General features: G+C 43.1%; 1 protein-coding gene across 4 annotated transcripts; it reads left to right on the top strand.

Annotated features, from left to right (window-relative positions):
* The first annotated feature begins 1,450 nt into the window (after positions 1–1,450).
* Positions 1,451–16,697, top strand: CNDP2 (carnosine dipeptidase 2). 4 transcript variants are annotated; one of them, XM_062487528.1, is made up of 12 exons: positions 1,451–1,479; positions 4,081–4,176; positions 5,145–5,288; positions 7,748–7,910; positions 9,435–9,523; positions 10,432–10,632; positions 11,369–11,453; positions 12,023–12,183; positions 14,074–14,238; positions 14,744–14,885; positions 15,464–15,611; positions 16,012–16,697. In XM_062487528.1, the coding sequence occupies exons 2-12, from the start codon at positions 4,117–4,119 to the stop codon at positions 16,079–16,081; spliced, it is 1,428 nt and encodes a 475-aa protein (XP_062343512.1). In that variant the 5' UTR covers positions 1,451–1,479; positions 4,081–4,116; the 3' UTR covers positions 16,082–16,697. The 4 variants fall into 4 exon arrangements, with proteins under 4 accessions (XP_062343512.1, XP_062343522.1, XP_062343531.1 ...); XM_062487538.1 differs by lacking the exon at positions 1,451–1,479 and adding an exon at positions 1,768–2,002; XM_062487547.1 differs by lacking the exon at positions 1,451–1,479 and adding an exon at positions 2,913–3,317.
* Positions 16,698–16,727: the final 30 nt, after the last annotated feature.

The following is a 16,727-nucleotide window of genomic DNA, read 5'->3' as shown; positions in this document are numbered from 1 at the left end:
TTATAAATGTTGGCTTCATGCAGGGCAGGCACAAGGTAACAGCAAGTCTTACCTGAATTTTTATCTTTTTACATTTAAAATCACTTAATTCCTTTCCACCATTGTTAGGAGCTCAGAGAACTCTTCATTAGGTGACCTCACTTCACTTTCTCGTCTTATTATTCATACTGCACTTCCCTTATCCAACCAAGGATGTTAAATTGTTTTGCCTGTGATAATAAATTGAGAGGAGATGTGACTCCCTGGAAGGCAGGGAGGCCCTGTAGACAGACATTGATAAATTAATGGGCTGGGCAGTCACTAGCCCTATGAAATTTAGCAAGGGCAAGTACCTAATTCTGCACCTGGGACAGAGCAACCCTGGATGTATGTATAGAATGGGAAATGAGGAGCTGGAAAGCAGTGCCACAGAAAGGGACCTGAGGGTCCTGGTCGATGGCAAGTTGAACACGAGTCAGCAGTGCCCTGGCAGCCAGGAGGGACAACCCCGTCCTGGGGGACATCAGGGACAGCATCACAGCCAGGGAAGGGAGGGGATTGTCCTGATCTGCTCTGAGCTGGGGCAGCCTCACCTCCAGTGCTGGGGGCAGTTCTGGGTGACACAATAGAAAATACGGAACTATTAGGGAGTGTTAAAAGGAGGGTGATGGTTAGGGGAAGCTGTGTGAGGAGCAGCTGAGGTCACTTGTTCTGTTCAGGATGAAGAGGGAACTGAGGATAGACCTCACTGCAGTGTACAGCTTCTTCATGAGAGGAAGAGGAGGGGCAGGCACTGATCGCTTCTCTGTGGTGACCAGTGACAGGACCTGGGGGAATGGCCTTAAGATGTGTCAGGGGTGGTTCAGGTTGGATATTAGAAGAAGGTTCTTCATCCAGAGGGTGTCTGGGCACAGCACCAGCCTGCCAGAGTTCAAGAAGCATTTGAACAGTGTTCTCAGGCACATGGTGTGACTTTTGGGGATGCCCTGTGCAGGACCAGGAATTGGACTTTGATAACCCTTGTGGATCCCTTCCAATCCAGGGTATTCTATAATTAATTTTGTGATTAGAATTCTTAATTATTAATTCTAGGGACCTGTCTAAACCACGTCTAAATCTATCTAAATTTATTTAACCTATCTAAACCACAAAAGTAGGAAGATCATGAGAATACTCCCAGCTTCGGCTGGAGCAATTCAGTTGTCCGGGCGGCTGTCAGCCCCACACCCCATGTTATTCTCACCTATATACCACATTTCCCTTTATTACGCCCCTGTATTATTCCGGCCCCTCCCCACAGGGGCCGCCCCCCGGTAGGCCGCTGCCCTGCGCCGAGGCCCCGCCCCTCCCCGCCTCACGCCACGCCCCCGAGACTCTCCTTGCCCGCGGATTGGTCGGTGTGGCGTGCTGCGCGGGGCGGGGCTGGCGCGGTGGTATTTAAAGCGCCGCGGAGGCCGGAAAGCTCTTCAGGTGGAAGCTGGCGGTATCCTCGCGGAGTGTGTGAGTGTCGGGGGGGGGGGGGGGGGGGGAACCGGGTCCCTTGGCCTTGGGGTGCGGCGGCGCCGGTGTACGTGGCCGGCCGGCCCTGCCCGGCCTGGCGGGGAGGAGCCGGGAATGCCGGGCGCGCGGCGCCGCCGGCGGGCCGGGCCTTGCTCCGTGTGCCCCGGTGTAGAGCGTCCGTCCGGCCTTGGGGCGCGGTGGTACCGCGGCTGCCCCCGCAGAGAAGCTGCTCCTGCCTCTCTGTTCCTATCCCCTTCCTCGCTGTCGCTGTCCCTCCCCGTGAGCCTTCCCCCCGCGCTGTCCTTGGGAAGCCCCCTCCCTCCCGTCCCGAGGCTGTCACCGATCTGGGGGGCTGCGGGGAGCTCGTCCCGGGGCTGCAGAACCCTGTACAGAAAGTCCCACGTTTAACCCTTAAGTCAGCCTCGGCCTGAAGTGCTGAGCCTGCGATGTGAGCGTGGAGTGGCCGTAGAGCTCTTTTAACTCGGTTCAGTGCTCTCCTCGAGGATGCCAATGTTGTTTGTGGGTAAGGAGGGCAAAGTTGTAGTGGTGCAATGATAGTCCCTTGGGTTATCTTATTTGAAGGTGTAACTTCTATAGTCCTGTGAAAAGGTGTGAAAGAACTGTGGAGCCTCTTCCGCAGAGGTAGGAAGGATTCAGCTCTCCATTCTGAAGGAGTTACAGGAAGTTTAAACTCTGATTTTGAAGACGAAGGGGAAGTAACATCCTGACTTTTTGTATGTAATGACCAATACTTTTTGTAGTTTAAAACTTTCTGGAGCAGGTTTCTTTGTGGCCCTTTAGTGTGACTTGTGTGATTCAATGCCCTTGTGATTTCAGAACTATTTAACTATGGTTAAGGTCATATCTAAAGTAGTCAAAAAAGTCCCGAACTTAACAAGTAGTTCAGATCTTGTTTGTGTTGGACGGAATGTAAGCCTCCATGCAACTTGTATTTTGTGTCTGTGCTGTGAAGCTAGAGCCCTGGGATTGCTATAGAAACCGGCTGAGTCAAGGGGAGGGACTGATGCCTTTGTGCTGGTTTCCTGAAAAGCTCCCCATGGATCCTGCCTGAGCTCTAACTGCATGTGAGGCGGTGGCTTCATTAGGGAGCCCCAGCTTCAGTGAGAAGCATTGCTTTAGTGTGGTTATGTCTGTGTAGTCCTTCTGAAGGTGTTCAGTTTCTGCCTTTCATGACTATTGAAGTGAATGCTCACCTGTCCGGTGATCTGGGGTTGTTCTAATTGGTTGTGTAAACCTAGTTATTGAAATTTAAACTTGATGGGTGTTTTAAATTAAATCGATGCTGTCTCTGGTGAGGGAAAGGATTTTTCTATGTCAAACACCAGTATCTGTGCAGGTGCAGCTTTGCTTGAAAGAAAATTTGGGATGAGGCTTGTATTGCAATATGCTGTATGGGACGACCTGCAGCTAGAAAGGATTTGTTTCAGCTATGTAGAGTAGTCAGCTGCTCAAGAAAGCCCAAGACAAGCAGTCAGATGTTTTAACAACTGTCTTGTGACTACCATGTAGAAGCAGAAGAAAAGCATAAAAGATCTGGCATAAAGCTGACTCAACAAAATACTGAATCACAGTGGCTGGAGCTGTTGAACATGCATTTATTACATGGACACTATTTTTTTCCTCGTAGTTCAGGCACCTGGATTCCAGAGGCACCCTTCAGGGAGCCTCCATCTCTGGAGTTACTCAAAAGCCTCCTGGACACTATCTGACTAATGTGTTGTAGGGCCACATCTTAGACCAGCTGACCTCCAGTGGTCCTTTTCAACCTTAGCCATTCTGGGATTTGTAAAGCTTATTATTTTCCTGGCTTAGATAAGGTACTGTATCTGTAGTTCTAACTTGAGAGTTAAGCTTAAGCTTGTTTGCTTTGTTGCTTTAGTGGACAGTATTTCTTTTCAGTATTACTTTCAGACTGGTAAGAAAGAAAGCGGAAAAGGGGAGAGGTTTTGGGTTTTCTCACATGAACTTCAATTGAAACAAAAGCAAACTAAGGAAGTGGTAGCACTGAAGTAGTCACTGACCACTTGCTCATGACCTCTTGAGGCTGGCCTTTGTTCCCATGGCTTCGTTCTGACCTTACTTGTGAAATCTGAGTGGCAGGCTGAAACCTAAGGCTGAAGAAAGCAGAGTTCTCCAGCTGCCTGCTTTTAACCTCTGTAGTGTGTGGTGCTTTCTTGGACCTGGCTACCAGCATTCAAGCCTATGGCATGCTATTAGTTGAACTCATAATGAAATCTACTCTTTGAAGTTGCATTTTACTTGAGTAACATTTTGCCTGTAAGTCTGCAGTAAAATGAGGTGTATGATTTCATTGAAGTATCTCTAGAGACAAGACTGCTCAGTTTAACTTTGAAAGCTATTTTGAGAGGAGAGGCAGAAAGAGTGGTGTTGAAATTTAAATATGCTTTTGTTTAGCCACTTCACTGTGGTTAATTTCATGAAAGGGAGAAGCCTCAAGTTTTATATTAGTACGGCTTGGTGTGTGGCATTAGAAGCTGAAAGGTGAAAGTCTCTTGTGGCTCTTGATTACTGACTGTCACTTCTTAAACCTTTGAAAGCTAAATTATTTTTGTGTCACAGAATCTTCAGCAACACTGTTCGAAAACTAGTCCAAGAATGTCGGCTCTTGAAACCATCTTTAAATACATTGATGAACATCAGGACCTCTATGTTCAGGTAAGGCTTTTTTGAGTTTCATCCTGCAGCATGGGCAGCTATGCAGTATTAGGAGTTAGGTGGTCAGCTTCAAGTTTGTTGCTACATCTATATGATATGCTCAGTAATAATGTCAAGTAATGGGAGAGAGGGGAGAACAGGCAGCAAGTGAGGAATTTGAGTCAGGACAGAGAACTATTTCTTAAATTTAAGTATAGTTCTGTTCAAAAACCTTAATGTCCATTATAAATTTATTTGGAAATTGTCTATTACTGTATTGTGCAGCCGGTGACCTATTTAGAGATACAGTAAGCTGACACTGGCTTCTGAATGCCAAACTAGTTTATAGTTTCTTCTCTTTGGAGATGGGAGGTGAAATATATTATGTGGCTGGAACAAAGCTTTCTTGTATAAAACAATTTATGATGGGGTACAGGAGGAGAGGTTGACCTCTCCAAAGAGGTATTTTGCTGCTTGACCTGCTGTTTAGTTACAGGTTGTATTGTAATCCTGTAGATTTCACCCATGGAGCAATCAGTGATGTGGTCAACTCAGGCATGAACAATGCAAGTGTTCAGCTTGATCTGCCAGTTGTTCTTGCTGAACTTATACAGGGAGAAAAAGCTAAAGTGGCCTCTTTGAGAGGCCCAAAAGATTTTAGCTGGTTTTGAATACCTAAAGAACAGTAACTAAAAAGGCACAAAAACACAAGTGGTCATGCTCTTAAGCTTATTTGATATATTTGTAGACATTGTGCTATGCAGCAGGGACAGCTGTAGATTTTAGAGAGGTGAGGTTTAGAGTGTGAGGCTTTAGAGAGCTTTTGAGGGTAATATTAATGGCTAAAAGCTCTTCTTTGAGCAGAGGCCAGAGCTGATTTGCCTCAGTTTGAGCTTGACTTAAACCAGTGTTTTTTGAATTACAAGCTGTGGTGGTATTTGCATGGTGCCTGTTGTGTAGTAAAACCTGTAGCTCTTCCATCTCTCCAGCGCCTGGCAGAGTGGGTGGCAATCCAGAGTGTGTCAGCATGGCCAGAGAAGAGGGGTGAAATCAAGCGCATGATGGAGGTTGCTGCGAAGGAGATTGAGCGACTGGGAGGCACAACCAAACTCATGGACATTGGGAAGCAAAAGGTATGTGAGCATCTCCTGCGTTTTATATGTATATATATATAAAAAATATAGTTAATTAAGGAAAAAATCTATTTAGAAGACGAGGTGTTTTGCATGAGGAGGTGCTGGCTTCTTATGTTCCCAATATGAAAGGTACCTAAACTCCATTAAAAGGCTGTTTATTTGACTTATCGCTGTAAAGGAAGAGGATAGTATGGATATTCTTATGTCCCTGTATATATTGGCACTTTTGAGCTGTGCAGCATCTAGCAGGCATCCAATATATGGTGCAGATCCCATGCATGGATATGTTTTCCCATTTTATTTATTCAAGCTGTTCAGTTCCACTGACAAAAAGGATTTTGTGTGAGAATTTCTTGAGGCACTTTTGGATTAAGTCAAGGACATGCAGGTGATATAATCCCCAGTGCCCAGTGGGGGCTGCCTTCAGGTTACAGTCAAGTGGCTCAGTTTATCCTGCAGTCCAGGGATATGCACAGCACAGTACAGGCAGGAAGGTGAAGTTGTGTGTGCAGCATAGGCTAGGATAGGCTTCGGGGTACTCAGGTTATCTTTGTGGGTCACTATTTCCTGGGCATCTGATGGACTTCTGGGTCAGGATCACCACGCAAGGGCCCTCTGGGCAGTGGCCTGGAAAGGCAGTAGCCTGTTGTGGTGTAGGCTAATGTCTTTCCTGCTGCACAGTCTGAACCTTCTGTTAAAAACCTTTGTTTATAGAAAACCTCGGGGCCCAATTAAGCATGTTGAGTTAAGTTTTGGACTGTATTAAATGTATTTGGACTATGTTTTAAATACTCTTTGAACAGAACATGAATAGAGCAAAAAAAGTTAGTTATTTTAAACAACAGGCTGGTATTTGTCCTTAGACCCATAACGATACTCACTGAAGTTTCAGTAAGTCTGCCAAAAGACTTTTGGAAAGACTCTTTCAGAAGTGTTACATTTGTCACAGGATTGCATTGCTCCCTTACTAGATACAAAAGTATCATTAAAATAATTACTTCCCTTCTCATTTTTAGTTGTCTAGGCTGCTTTCCCCCCCCCCCCCCCCCCCGAGAAATGTGTGTGCTTACAAGAATGATAATGTCATTGTAGGGAAATACCCACTTGATATGCTCCTTCATTGAAGTGCCAAACCACTACCTGCCTCAGAGTAAGACCCATACCAAAACTGTTAGACTAGGATTTGGATAGTGGCATTAAAGACCTTGTACTGGAATGTATACTAGTTTTAGGAGATTGTCCTTGTAATTGGTGTGAAAGACTGCTGAGTGGAATCTGTGCTTATTGGAACCTTCTGAGCAGTTCTTGCCTTGGGCAACTGGATTACACATGTTTGTAGCTACAGGTTCCAACAGGAAAACAGCTGACTTGGGAGGGAATCTGTAGATTAATTCTAGCTCTGCTACTACTTGCAGCCGAAAACTCCATCAAAAACATTTCAATTAATTCAGAGACAGTTATTTTCACCACTGTAACTTTTTGGTAGCAGGAATTGATTTTAGGGTTTTATATGTAATATTTTTATTAGGTAACTTTAATCCATCTGTGAGGGTTACTGTTCAGTTTTATGTTAAGTATAGGGAGTGCTAGTCAGTGTTGCTGCTATATCTGTGAGGGACAAAGTAAAGCAACTGAACTTGTCAGAACAAAAAATTGCTACACAGCAATTTGTTGTGCATTGATTGCTGTAAATTCTTGCAGTAGTGCTTTAATCATGTAGAGCTGCAGCTGGCCAAGGACCATGTAACATGTTGATAAAAAATTGGAGCTTGGGACCCATATAAGCAAAAAGTCAAAGCTGATTTTGATCTGCTGAACAGTGAGTATAAGTACATGTTCTCCAGACAGCAAATACTTGCTGACTGGGAATAGCATGTGATAATTGCTTATGGGGTATTCCAAGGGATTAAGCCAAGTTCAACTCTTGAACTCCTGAACTGAGTTCATCAGCACTACCCTGCCCTTAATGTAACAATGTAGGCTGGTACAGTGAAATGTGTTATGCTGATCTTATTTGGGTGTAGGCACGTGTTACACCCAGTCTTAGCACTGCCAAGAAATGTTTGTCCAAAGACCTATACTGTGGACAGGATGGAAGTGCAGTGACAAGCAACACAGAACCCAATATTGAATGGAGTTTATCACTTATGCTCAGGTCAGCATTAGATATAGCAGTTTGGCATACAGTTAGCTTGCTCTGCTAAAATCTGATGTAGGATTGGCAGTTTAAAGCTAATAGTTCTAAGTGGCTTGGGACTTGTCAGGAAGCTGACTGGCATGATGCTATCAGGCCTTCTTGGGCACCCTGCTTCTGGCAGTTGGTTTAATTAGGTTAGTTTTATTTAGCAGTCTGTGCCTCTACTCTCATAACCTCCATAGTATTAAAGTAATTAATGTATCTGATTAAGACTCGGACGTTCCATGTTCTATTAAAAGTTCTGCCTTCCTATTTCTAGTTGCCGGATGGATCAGAGATCCCTCTACCTCCAATTGTTCTGGGAACACTGGGCACAGATCCATGCAAAAAGACAGTATGTGTATATGGTCACCTGGATGTTCAGCCAGCAGCACTAGAGGATGGCTGGGATAGCGAGCCCTTCACACTGGTAGAAAGAGATGGTAAGGGCAGTGGACTTCACAAACTGGTGAATGCTTCTGTAACAAGTGTGGTATTCCTCAGTTGTTCCTAAGCTGTGCTGTTGATTGAAAGGGGGAAGGAGAGTAAGGACTGGTATGGGTGTTTATTTAATACTGTTGAGGTAAAAATGTGCAGGTGGGGAAATGGTATAAAAGTAAAGCTGCAAAATCTCAGCTGCTTTTGGGATTGTTTCCTTTTCTGATAGTCTAGGCTGTAATTTGCATGTTTTCTTCCTTGTAGCTGCAGCACAATCTTTACTGCTACCTTCCATGGTGCCAGCTTTTTGCCAGAGAGCTTTTTAGAACTAATTTCTTGTTCACAGCTTGAAGCCTGTAAGGTCATGTCAGACTGCAGGAATTTTGAACCGTTACTGAGAAAAAACACACAACACAGCTTCTTTATGCCTGGAGACAGGAGTGGCACAGCAGCCTCCCTGGGTTGCCTTGTGTTTAACTGCTCTATGTGTACTACAGAAGCTTTTGCAGAGGTAGTGCCCCAAAATTTGTCCCTCTGCTGTTAATGGGGATGAAGAAATGGTTCAGTATCTCCTGTTGAAACAACACTGCCAGCAGTTAAGAAGACTAAAACTTCCTTTTCTAGTAAAAGCTGGTGCTACCATCAGCTTTGGCTTTACTTTCTCAGTGTTAAAGGTCATATCAATAGAAGGACATTAACCACTTGTGCTGCATAAGCATTGATTGCCAAAAGGAGGAGTATCTGTCCTAGCTAGTACTTCTGCTTGGGCACCTAGTCATGGGCAACAGAGTCCAAGTTACTAAACTGTGTTATCTCATCTGCTAGCAAGACCTAGACTTGCCTCAGGCTGTGGCTTGTCTCTGTGCAGCCTGGCTACGCAGGAGACATTCACCAATGGCTCTTTACCTTTGAAGCTGTCTGGCCTGTTCTGTCACTGGTTAAGTGTCTTGCTGGGGGGTTGTAGCCACAGCTGAGTTGCACTGATAGCTGCCTCTGCTGTGATCCCATATGCTAGATTTTCTGGGCCTGTGCCCGTGAAACTTGTCTTTGACTTAATTCCTTTCTAAGGAGATCCACTTCTATCTGGAGAATAATCTAATTTGTCACTGGCTACTGAACTATTACTCTTCAGACAAAGTTATTGAACTGAAGATAATACTTGGCAGATTTCTGTTAGAAGCAGAAAATTTGCTTATATTCTTAGGTGTTTGTAGTAAATGGTATTATTATGAAGGATAAGGCAGCTGTATCTTTTCCTGGCTTATAATAAACTCCTATTGAGGGAGCAGCTGGGGGAAGAGGTGGGGTAGCTCTGTAAGTGGGAGAGCTATTGCAGTCCTATGCCTATCCCACTTGAAAGGGTATGTGAAGCAGAATGTAAAACTGCTGCTTATGAAGAATCAAATGAAAGTTTTTATATAAGTAGGGTTAAAAAAGTTTTCCAAAAATAGCCTTTTCCTCTAGGCAGGAGATGAAACTTCATACTATTTTTTTTTCCTTACTGGTTAATTTGTGTCTTGTTTCTACAGGAAAGCTGTATGGGAGAGGATCAACAGATGACAAAGGTCCAGTGCTTGCCTGGCTGAATGCCTTGGAGGCTTATCAGCAAACTAACCAAGTATGTGCCCAAAACATAATCTGCTTGTTTACACACAGCTGAGTCTAGCAATAAATGTTATCCAAGCCACGAACCTTTGAGGGAAACCTGCTAATTCAGCTGATGGGAGGAATGGTGCAATCATCCTGTAAATTCCCTGATTTACTAGTAGGGTTAAGTTGACTTGCTGACAAGTTAGTCTTATAGATGCTTAGGTTGCATTTTTAACAGTTTTCCTTTAATGAAATATGTAGAAAGGAAAATACATATGCAAGCATGTGGAGCAGGAGGAATAATCAAATGTGATCGCTATCATGTAAGGATGTCAAATTGCTTTGGCCTGCATCGAAGCTTAATATCTCACTGCCACTGAGCTCTAAGAGGTGGTTAACTTAGTAACACTGAAATTGAGAGCTTTTCTTATTTCTGTTTAAGAAAATTTGCAATCAAAAATAGCTCAGGGTGTTGGCTTTATCTTGCAAGACAAGTTTCTATTCCTTTTGAGAGGAATAAACAGTTCTCAGTTGCTGTCTAGGTTTATAGGATATGCTAGACTGGATAGATAGGGTAGCTCTGTTGCTACTGTGGCATGCAATTCCTGTGGTCTATATTAGTTTTCCTAGCTTGGTGGCTTGCCTTTGGCAACAGATTTCTGCTGTGTTCCCATGCTTAAGGAGTTTGGGGACAAGTTTTTATGGCTTTTTTGAAGAGTTTATATTCCATCAAATGACAGGTGGTGTAAGTGCCCTCAACATAAGCGCAGTCCAAACTTTAAACCAGTTTGTGTATAATTAACAAATTCCACTGTCATGGAACTATTTTAGCCAGGTCCACTTTTCTGCTTTGAATGCAACAGATGAAAATTACTGATTACTGAAGGAGTCAAGTATTTTCACATACTTAATCTGTTTCTGGTTTTAATTTCAAAGGAGTTTCCAGTAAATATTAGGTTTTGCCTAGAGGGTATGGAAGAATCAGGATCTGAAGGCCTTGATGAACTGATATTTGCTCAGCGAGATGTTTTCTTTAAAGATGTGGATTACGTTTGCATTTCTGACAACTACTGGCTAGGCAAGAAGAAGCCTTGTATCACTTATGGTTTGAGAGGTATCTGCTACTACTTCATAGAGGTAAGTGCTGAAATACACTGCAAATCCAGTATTATTAAACTGATTTTTCCACTGGAGAAGATTGGTGGTGCAAGTGTTTTCATGCCAGTAGCCTTTATTCAGAAAAAGAAGAAACAGGCTCCTTAGGTGGAATGGTTTTCCTAATTGTCTAAACATCCTTCTCTTGCAATCCTGTCTGATACTTGGGTGGATACTTCACTTTCAGATGAGTGAAGCAAGGTAAGCCAGCACTTTCACTGAAGGATTGTCTAGTAGCATGGATATCTTCATCCACATACACCGTTTTTATAGATGGGGTTCACAGTTGTGCTTTTCTGGTTAGCTGGAATGTCTCCAGTTAACCAGAGCTGTTGCTAGATGATTGAGAGTGGTTTGACAAGTTCAGTTCCCTCAGTACTTTGGGGTGGGCTGGATCCCATCTGGGCCCATGGACTTGTGGGTGGCTAATTGACATAGCAGGTCATCTCCTCATCACAGACTTCCAGCTCAGGGAGCTGGGCATCCTGAGGACAACTGATCTTGATATTGAAGACTGAGGCAAAGAAGACATGAAATATCTCTGCCTTTTTCTCATCTCCTGACACTACACTACTCTTTGCTTTCAACAAGTGATGGGGATGCTCCTTGACCCTTGGCCAGATCACATTCTAGCTGGGCTTTGGCTGTTCTAGTCTCCTCCCTACATGGCAATATCTTTGTGTTAAAGTTGACCTGAATCTTCATTCACTTCAATCAGGTAGAATGCTGTGACAAGGACCTTCACTCTGGAGTTTATGGTGGTTCGGTACATGAGGCCATGACAGATCTCATTGCTCTAATGGGTAAGAAAACACAGGTTTCACCAAATGCATTTAAAATGGGAGCAAGAACCATCCAAGCATGATTGAGTTTGCAGTGAGGGAGTCACTGAGGACTGTTAGCAGTAGCAAAGCAGTGACCAGTGAAACAGTGCTTGCCAGGTATGTAGAGCTAATGCCTTAGGTACAGAAACAAAGAATATGGTGAAGGTCTTGCCAAGAAGTTGTCTATTTACTCTTAGGTTTCCCTGAAACCTTACTGCAAATTTTCATGTTAACTAAGTCATCTGTCTTCTCAAATTCTGCTGTGGGTGTGATAGTGAGCTCTTTGGGAATCCCACCTTCGGACAGCTAGCAAAATGTAGCAGTAGAATTAAGTAAAGTAGCAAGCATGTGCACATACTGGATACCAGCGAATTCTTTTAAGTCTTTCATGCTCAGTGATGCATGCTCTGGGAAATAGAAGCCTGAATTTCATTGCATTTACAGAATTTTCAGAAGGCCAAGACTTCTGTTTCCCAAGAAAAGTGTTCCAGCAATGACATCTTGTATCTTCTGGTTGAATACTGATATCAGGTGCTTCTTGTTTACAGGGTCTCTTGTAGACAAGAAAGGGAAAATCCTCATCCCGGGTGTTAATGAAGCAGTGGCACCTGTTACTGATGAGGAGCTGGCATTATATGAGAAGATTGATTTTGACCTGACAGAATATGCAAAAGATGTAGGAGCAACAAGACTTCTGCATGATGCAAAGGTGTGTTTTGCTCCTCCTCTACCCTGTCTAGATCAAGCTGTCTGTATTGGCAGGAGACAGAAACAAGCTTCTGTGGATGTGTGTGTGTAGTTAAGTAATTTATTAGGCAGAGGATTAATCTGATTTCCTCAAAATGGTGAGAATGCCTTGGAGATCATTTTGCTTACTGTATTATTGACTCCATATTTAACACTTTGCAGAGGAACTGCCAGTGTTAGGTGCTGGAAAATTTATTCTAGGTTATCCCACGTTTAACTCCAGCAGTCTTGACAATTCTAAATTTGTTCCTTACTCTGTATAAATAGTATTTGAAGCTTATACGGAACCTTAGTGCTGTTGTCTTAATGGTACATAAGACTGTTGGCAGCTTTCCAGAGGCTAGATGACAATCTATCTGCGAAAAAATCTGATTTTCTACATCTGTAGGAAGTTCAGTGTGTTATCAGAAATAAAGTAGTTTCTCAAAGATGATTGCTCCTTAGGTGAGAAAAGAGGTTGAAACCTAGCTGTGCTGAATTCATGGCTGACATGCTGAACATGTTCCTAGACCTGGCAAACAAGGACTGTTTAGTAATCTTGAGCTAGGCAGCCCAAATCTTTGAACAATCTCAAGCTCAATAAACTTCTGTCTAAAGTTAAATCTTTGTCCTGGGAGCTCTCCAAATGAATGCTTTTAGCAGCATTGGATCTTACAAGGTACTGGTATTACATATTAATTTTAAAACGCTAGATGTAAATACATGTCCTGTCATAAAAAGCAGACATAGGTGTTGTAAAAGGCAAGTTTATGTGTGCATGTCTGTCTTCCATCCTAGTACTGTCAGGAGACTTCAAACTTAAATATGTATAAGTAACAATTTATGTCCTCAACCTTGTCTTTACATGCTCAGGTTTATATCAACTGGGAGCACACAGGCTTCCTTGCTTAGCCTTGTCCTTTAAAGTAATGGATGAATTATAGCTTGGATATAAAGAGGAGCTGGCAAGATGTTCTTTGTGATACTGAACTGAAGCTGTTCAGTTTTGTTCAGGCTCAACTGAAATTCCAGCTAAGCAACTTTGAAGCTGCGTACATGCAAGAAGGGCTTTAGGGCTAGGGAGAGAAGGCTGTAACTTTCCAATGAGAAGCAAATGTGCTTGAGAGATTTGAACTGTGGCAGCTACATTTGCTTTGAGAAGCAGGTTGTACCTGGAAAAAAACTTTTAACAAAAAGGACACAAAATGCCTGAGTCTTCTGCATTTCTGCAGTGAAGTTCAGTCTGGAGACACTGTACCTGTGTCTGCTCAGGGCAACTCAACAACTGCAATGAATTCAGGATCCAATGTATTGAACAGCTGTCTCCAGGCTAACAGAAGAAATGCAAGAAGTGTACCTGGAAGGCAGTGGTGGTCAGTTTAGTCAACCTGAAGTTCAGGCTTTTTAATACAGCTGATTATATAAGGAAAAACACAGTGTAAGCCTCAGTCTGAGCAGCAGTGAGGCTTTTAGAAAACGTGAACTTAAGCAGTGTCTTAGTGATGCTGGCACCTGCCTGTCCTGAGGCAGTGGGAGTTAAAGCTTTTAGTGTTCCCTACAAACTGTGCTTGAGCACCTTATAAATGGTGCTTGTGTCTTTATCAGAAGCAGATTGGTTATGTCCCATAAGTTCTGTGGAGCTAGAAGAGAGCTCAACTAGAACTGCTGAGTCTCTTAAGGTGCTGAGAATCCAGCTGTATAATAGAAATATGTCCTTAATGGGAGTAACAGCTTCTGAGTGGTCTTCAATGAGCTGCTTTTCTGCATGGGAAGAAGCACTTTCTTGAGAATTCTTTATTAGGTTGAAGAAATCATTAGTTTAGGGAACTGTCAAAGTTCATGTAACCTTGCATCTTTCTCTTTGCTTCTGCAGAGAGAGATCCTCATGCACAGGTGGAGATACCCTTCCTTGTCTCTCCATGGAATTGAAGGAGCCTTCTCAGCCTCTGGTGCCAAGACTGTGATTCCTAGGAAAGTGATTGGCAAGTTCTCAATCAGGCTTGTGCCAAACATGACTCCTGAAGAAGTGACGAAGAATGTATGTTGAGATGGGTTGCTGCTATTGAAACAAGCATCTCTAAACTTGTGTTCACCTTACCTTGGGGAAGAGTTTTCTGTTTTCTAAAGCAGTTCTGTTCATTTGCTTTCCTACTATCTTCCCTGTGCTGCACCTCAACAAGAGATAACTGAGGGAATCCTGTAGACTTTAATTGTCTGATTCCCCAGTTTCTTGGAACTCAAGGGCTTAGGAATAAACGCTTGCCTAATTGTAAGGCACTTGGACTGCCTGAAATGCATATTCAAAAGTAGCGGTGTTTGACATATAGCTAATTGTTCTACAGTGTTCTGTTAATTTGCCTAAAGAAGATATTTTGACTTCAGAGCAGAGAATCATTGGAGTACTACAAAATAAGAGCAATGGGAAAAGTATTGGTGCATAGTTGTAGTGACCTGCAAGTCCCTAAAATGCTTTTAGAATATGAATTTTGCCAGTGCTCATAAAAATGCTAACAGTAGATAAGATAATTCAATTTTTCTTACAGGTTGAAGACTACTTGAACAAAAAGTTTGAGGAGCTGCAGAGTCCCAACAAATTCAAAGTCTACTTAGGCCATGGTGGAAAACCCTGGGTGTCAGACTTCAACCACCCCCACTACATGGCTGGTAGGAGGGCCATGAAGACAGGTCAGTGAGTTTTCACTTGGCATTGGTAGGATTAAGAATATCTTGTTCCAGCACCTCAAGAAAGACTGATGAGGTCATGCTTGCTGAATATTTAGTGTTCTGCAGTCATATCTAATAACTTTGGCTCACTAAGTGAGGAAGCATGTCATTTGCGAACTTTAAGCTGAAATCTGAGGTACAGGAAGGAAAGATACTGGATATCAAATTAATTTCTACTGTTCTGGGACAAGTTTGTTGGTGTGGTGTTGCTTTTGCATGAGACTGTTGGTTCAAATCACCTGCGAAGCTGAATTCAGTGAAGTTTGGTCATCACAGCACCCCTCTTAATCAGTTTTGCTAGATTGTATTGGGCAGCTAGAGCAATTCTAACTTGTGTTGGAGTACAGACAGGCCTTCAGATGAAGTGTTGGTGTGTGACAGTGACAATACTCCAGTGCTACATCTCTGAGGAGAAGCTCCGCAGTTTTGTGGCCTTTGCAGTCTGGCTGATTTGGCCAGCAGCTGGTACATGATGGCTTAAGTGAGGGTTTATGGAAAAAAAAACAGACCTCAAACTGACTAGAATATCACTTTTCTAGTTTTTGGAGTTGAACCAGACCTGACAAGGGAGGGAGGAAGCATTCCTGTTACCCTTACTTTTCAAGAAGCCACCGGAAAGAATGTCATGCTGCTTCCTGTTGGAGCTGCAGATGATGGTGCTCATTCTCAAAATGAAAAACTAAATAGGTAAGAGAATACTTATTCCTGTGCTGGTGTCTTGGCATGTATTACGAAAAACACCAAGAACTGAGCTCTGGATGGCAGTGTGCCATCTTCCCCAACAGAGAATGACTGGTTGAGTAACTAGTTTATAACTGAATCTTGATTTCTAGATTGATACAGTTGAAACCAGAAGCCGGTTTAATTCTTTGGTCTCTAAGCTTGGCTACCCTCTCCCCCAAGTGTGCAGTTTCTGTCTTGCCAGGGAAGATGTAGGAGTTTGGAGAGTAGTGCCTGTTACTTGCAGCAGCAATTCCTGTTGAGTTTTGCATGTATGTAGGACTGATGTGTGGGTTTTGCAAAAAGGACACCTGCTAGAAATGCAGCTCAGTGAAGACACTACTAAAGGAAATTGCCTTCTTTGCAGGTACAACTACATCCAGGGGGTGAAGATGCTTGGTGCTTACCTCTATGAAGTTTCCCAGCTGAAGGACTAAGTTATACACCTACCTTCTGTTTTATGGATCTGAATTTTCTTGCAAAATGTCATCAATTACCAAATTTTACACAGCTCCCTTCTGCCAACACTCCACTGCTTTGGTGGTGGAGAGGGAAGCAGACAGTTCCACTTGACGAAGAACATGACTCACCAAAAATATTCTCTAAATGCTTACTTTAAATGAACAGAATATTCCTTAAGTGGTCAGCAGTCCTGAACTGCAACTTTGTCCTCTCTGTATCACTTCAGTTTGCTGTATTCATCTACTTTTCCTGTAAATCAAGAGGAATGGTTTACTCTCAACAGTTTGAGCAGCCACAGTGGTGGCAGAACTTCCAGCCTATTTAAGGTTCTTATTCCTGGATGTGTCCTGGAAACAAGGAGCCAAGATTATGGGGTGACACTGGAATGTGCTCAAGCTGTAGTGAGACATCTGTCTTTGCTGACTGAGTGATTTGGAAGAGGAGTTTGTCTCTTAAAGTTTTTGCCTGCCTACAGGTTTCAATCTACAGGGAGTCAGGTTGTAACAAATTTGACTGTGGTGGTGACTGCTGGCTATTTTTGTGAAGCTGCCTTTGGACTACCAAAACAGAATAATAAATAATCATGCTGTAGTTTGGCTCTTGGTCTCTAAGGATTAAATA

This window comes from Cinclus cinclus, chromosome 1 (genome assembly GCF_963662255.1).
Source record: "Cinclus cinclus chromosome 1, bCinCin1.1, whole genome shotgun sequence".
Taxonomy (NCBI): domain Eukaryota; kingdom Metazoa; phylum Chordata; class Aves; order Passeriformes; family Cinclidae; genus Cinclus; species Cinclus cinclus.
The sequence above is the reverse complement of the archived record's forward strand: the minus strand, read 5'-3'. Positions and strand labels throughout refer to the sequence as shown.

Bases quoted from the DNA above. Each gene is read 5' to 3' on its own strand.
- CNDP2 (XM_062487528.1), top strand. From the start codon at position 4,117: ATGTCGGCTCTTGAAACCATCTTTAAATACATTGATGAACATCAGGAC. The intron at 12,184-14,073 runs GTGTGTTTTGCT...TTGCTTCTGCAG, and splicing joins GACTTCTGCATGATGCAAAG to AGAGAGATCCTCATGCACAG. The intron at 14,239-14,743 runs GTATGTTGAGAT...TTTTTCTTACAG, and splicing joins CTGAAGAAGTGACGAAGAAT to GTTGAAGACTACTTGAACAA.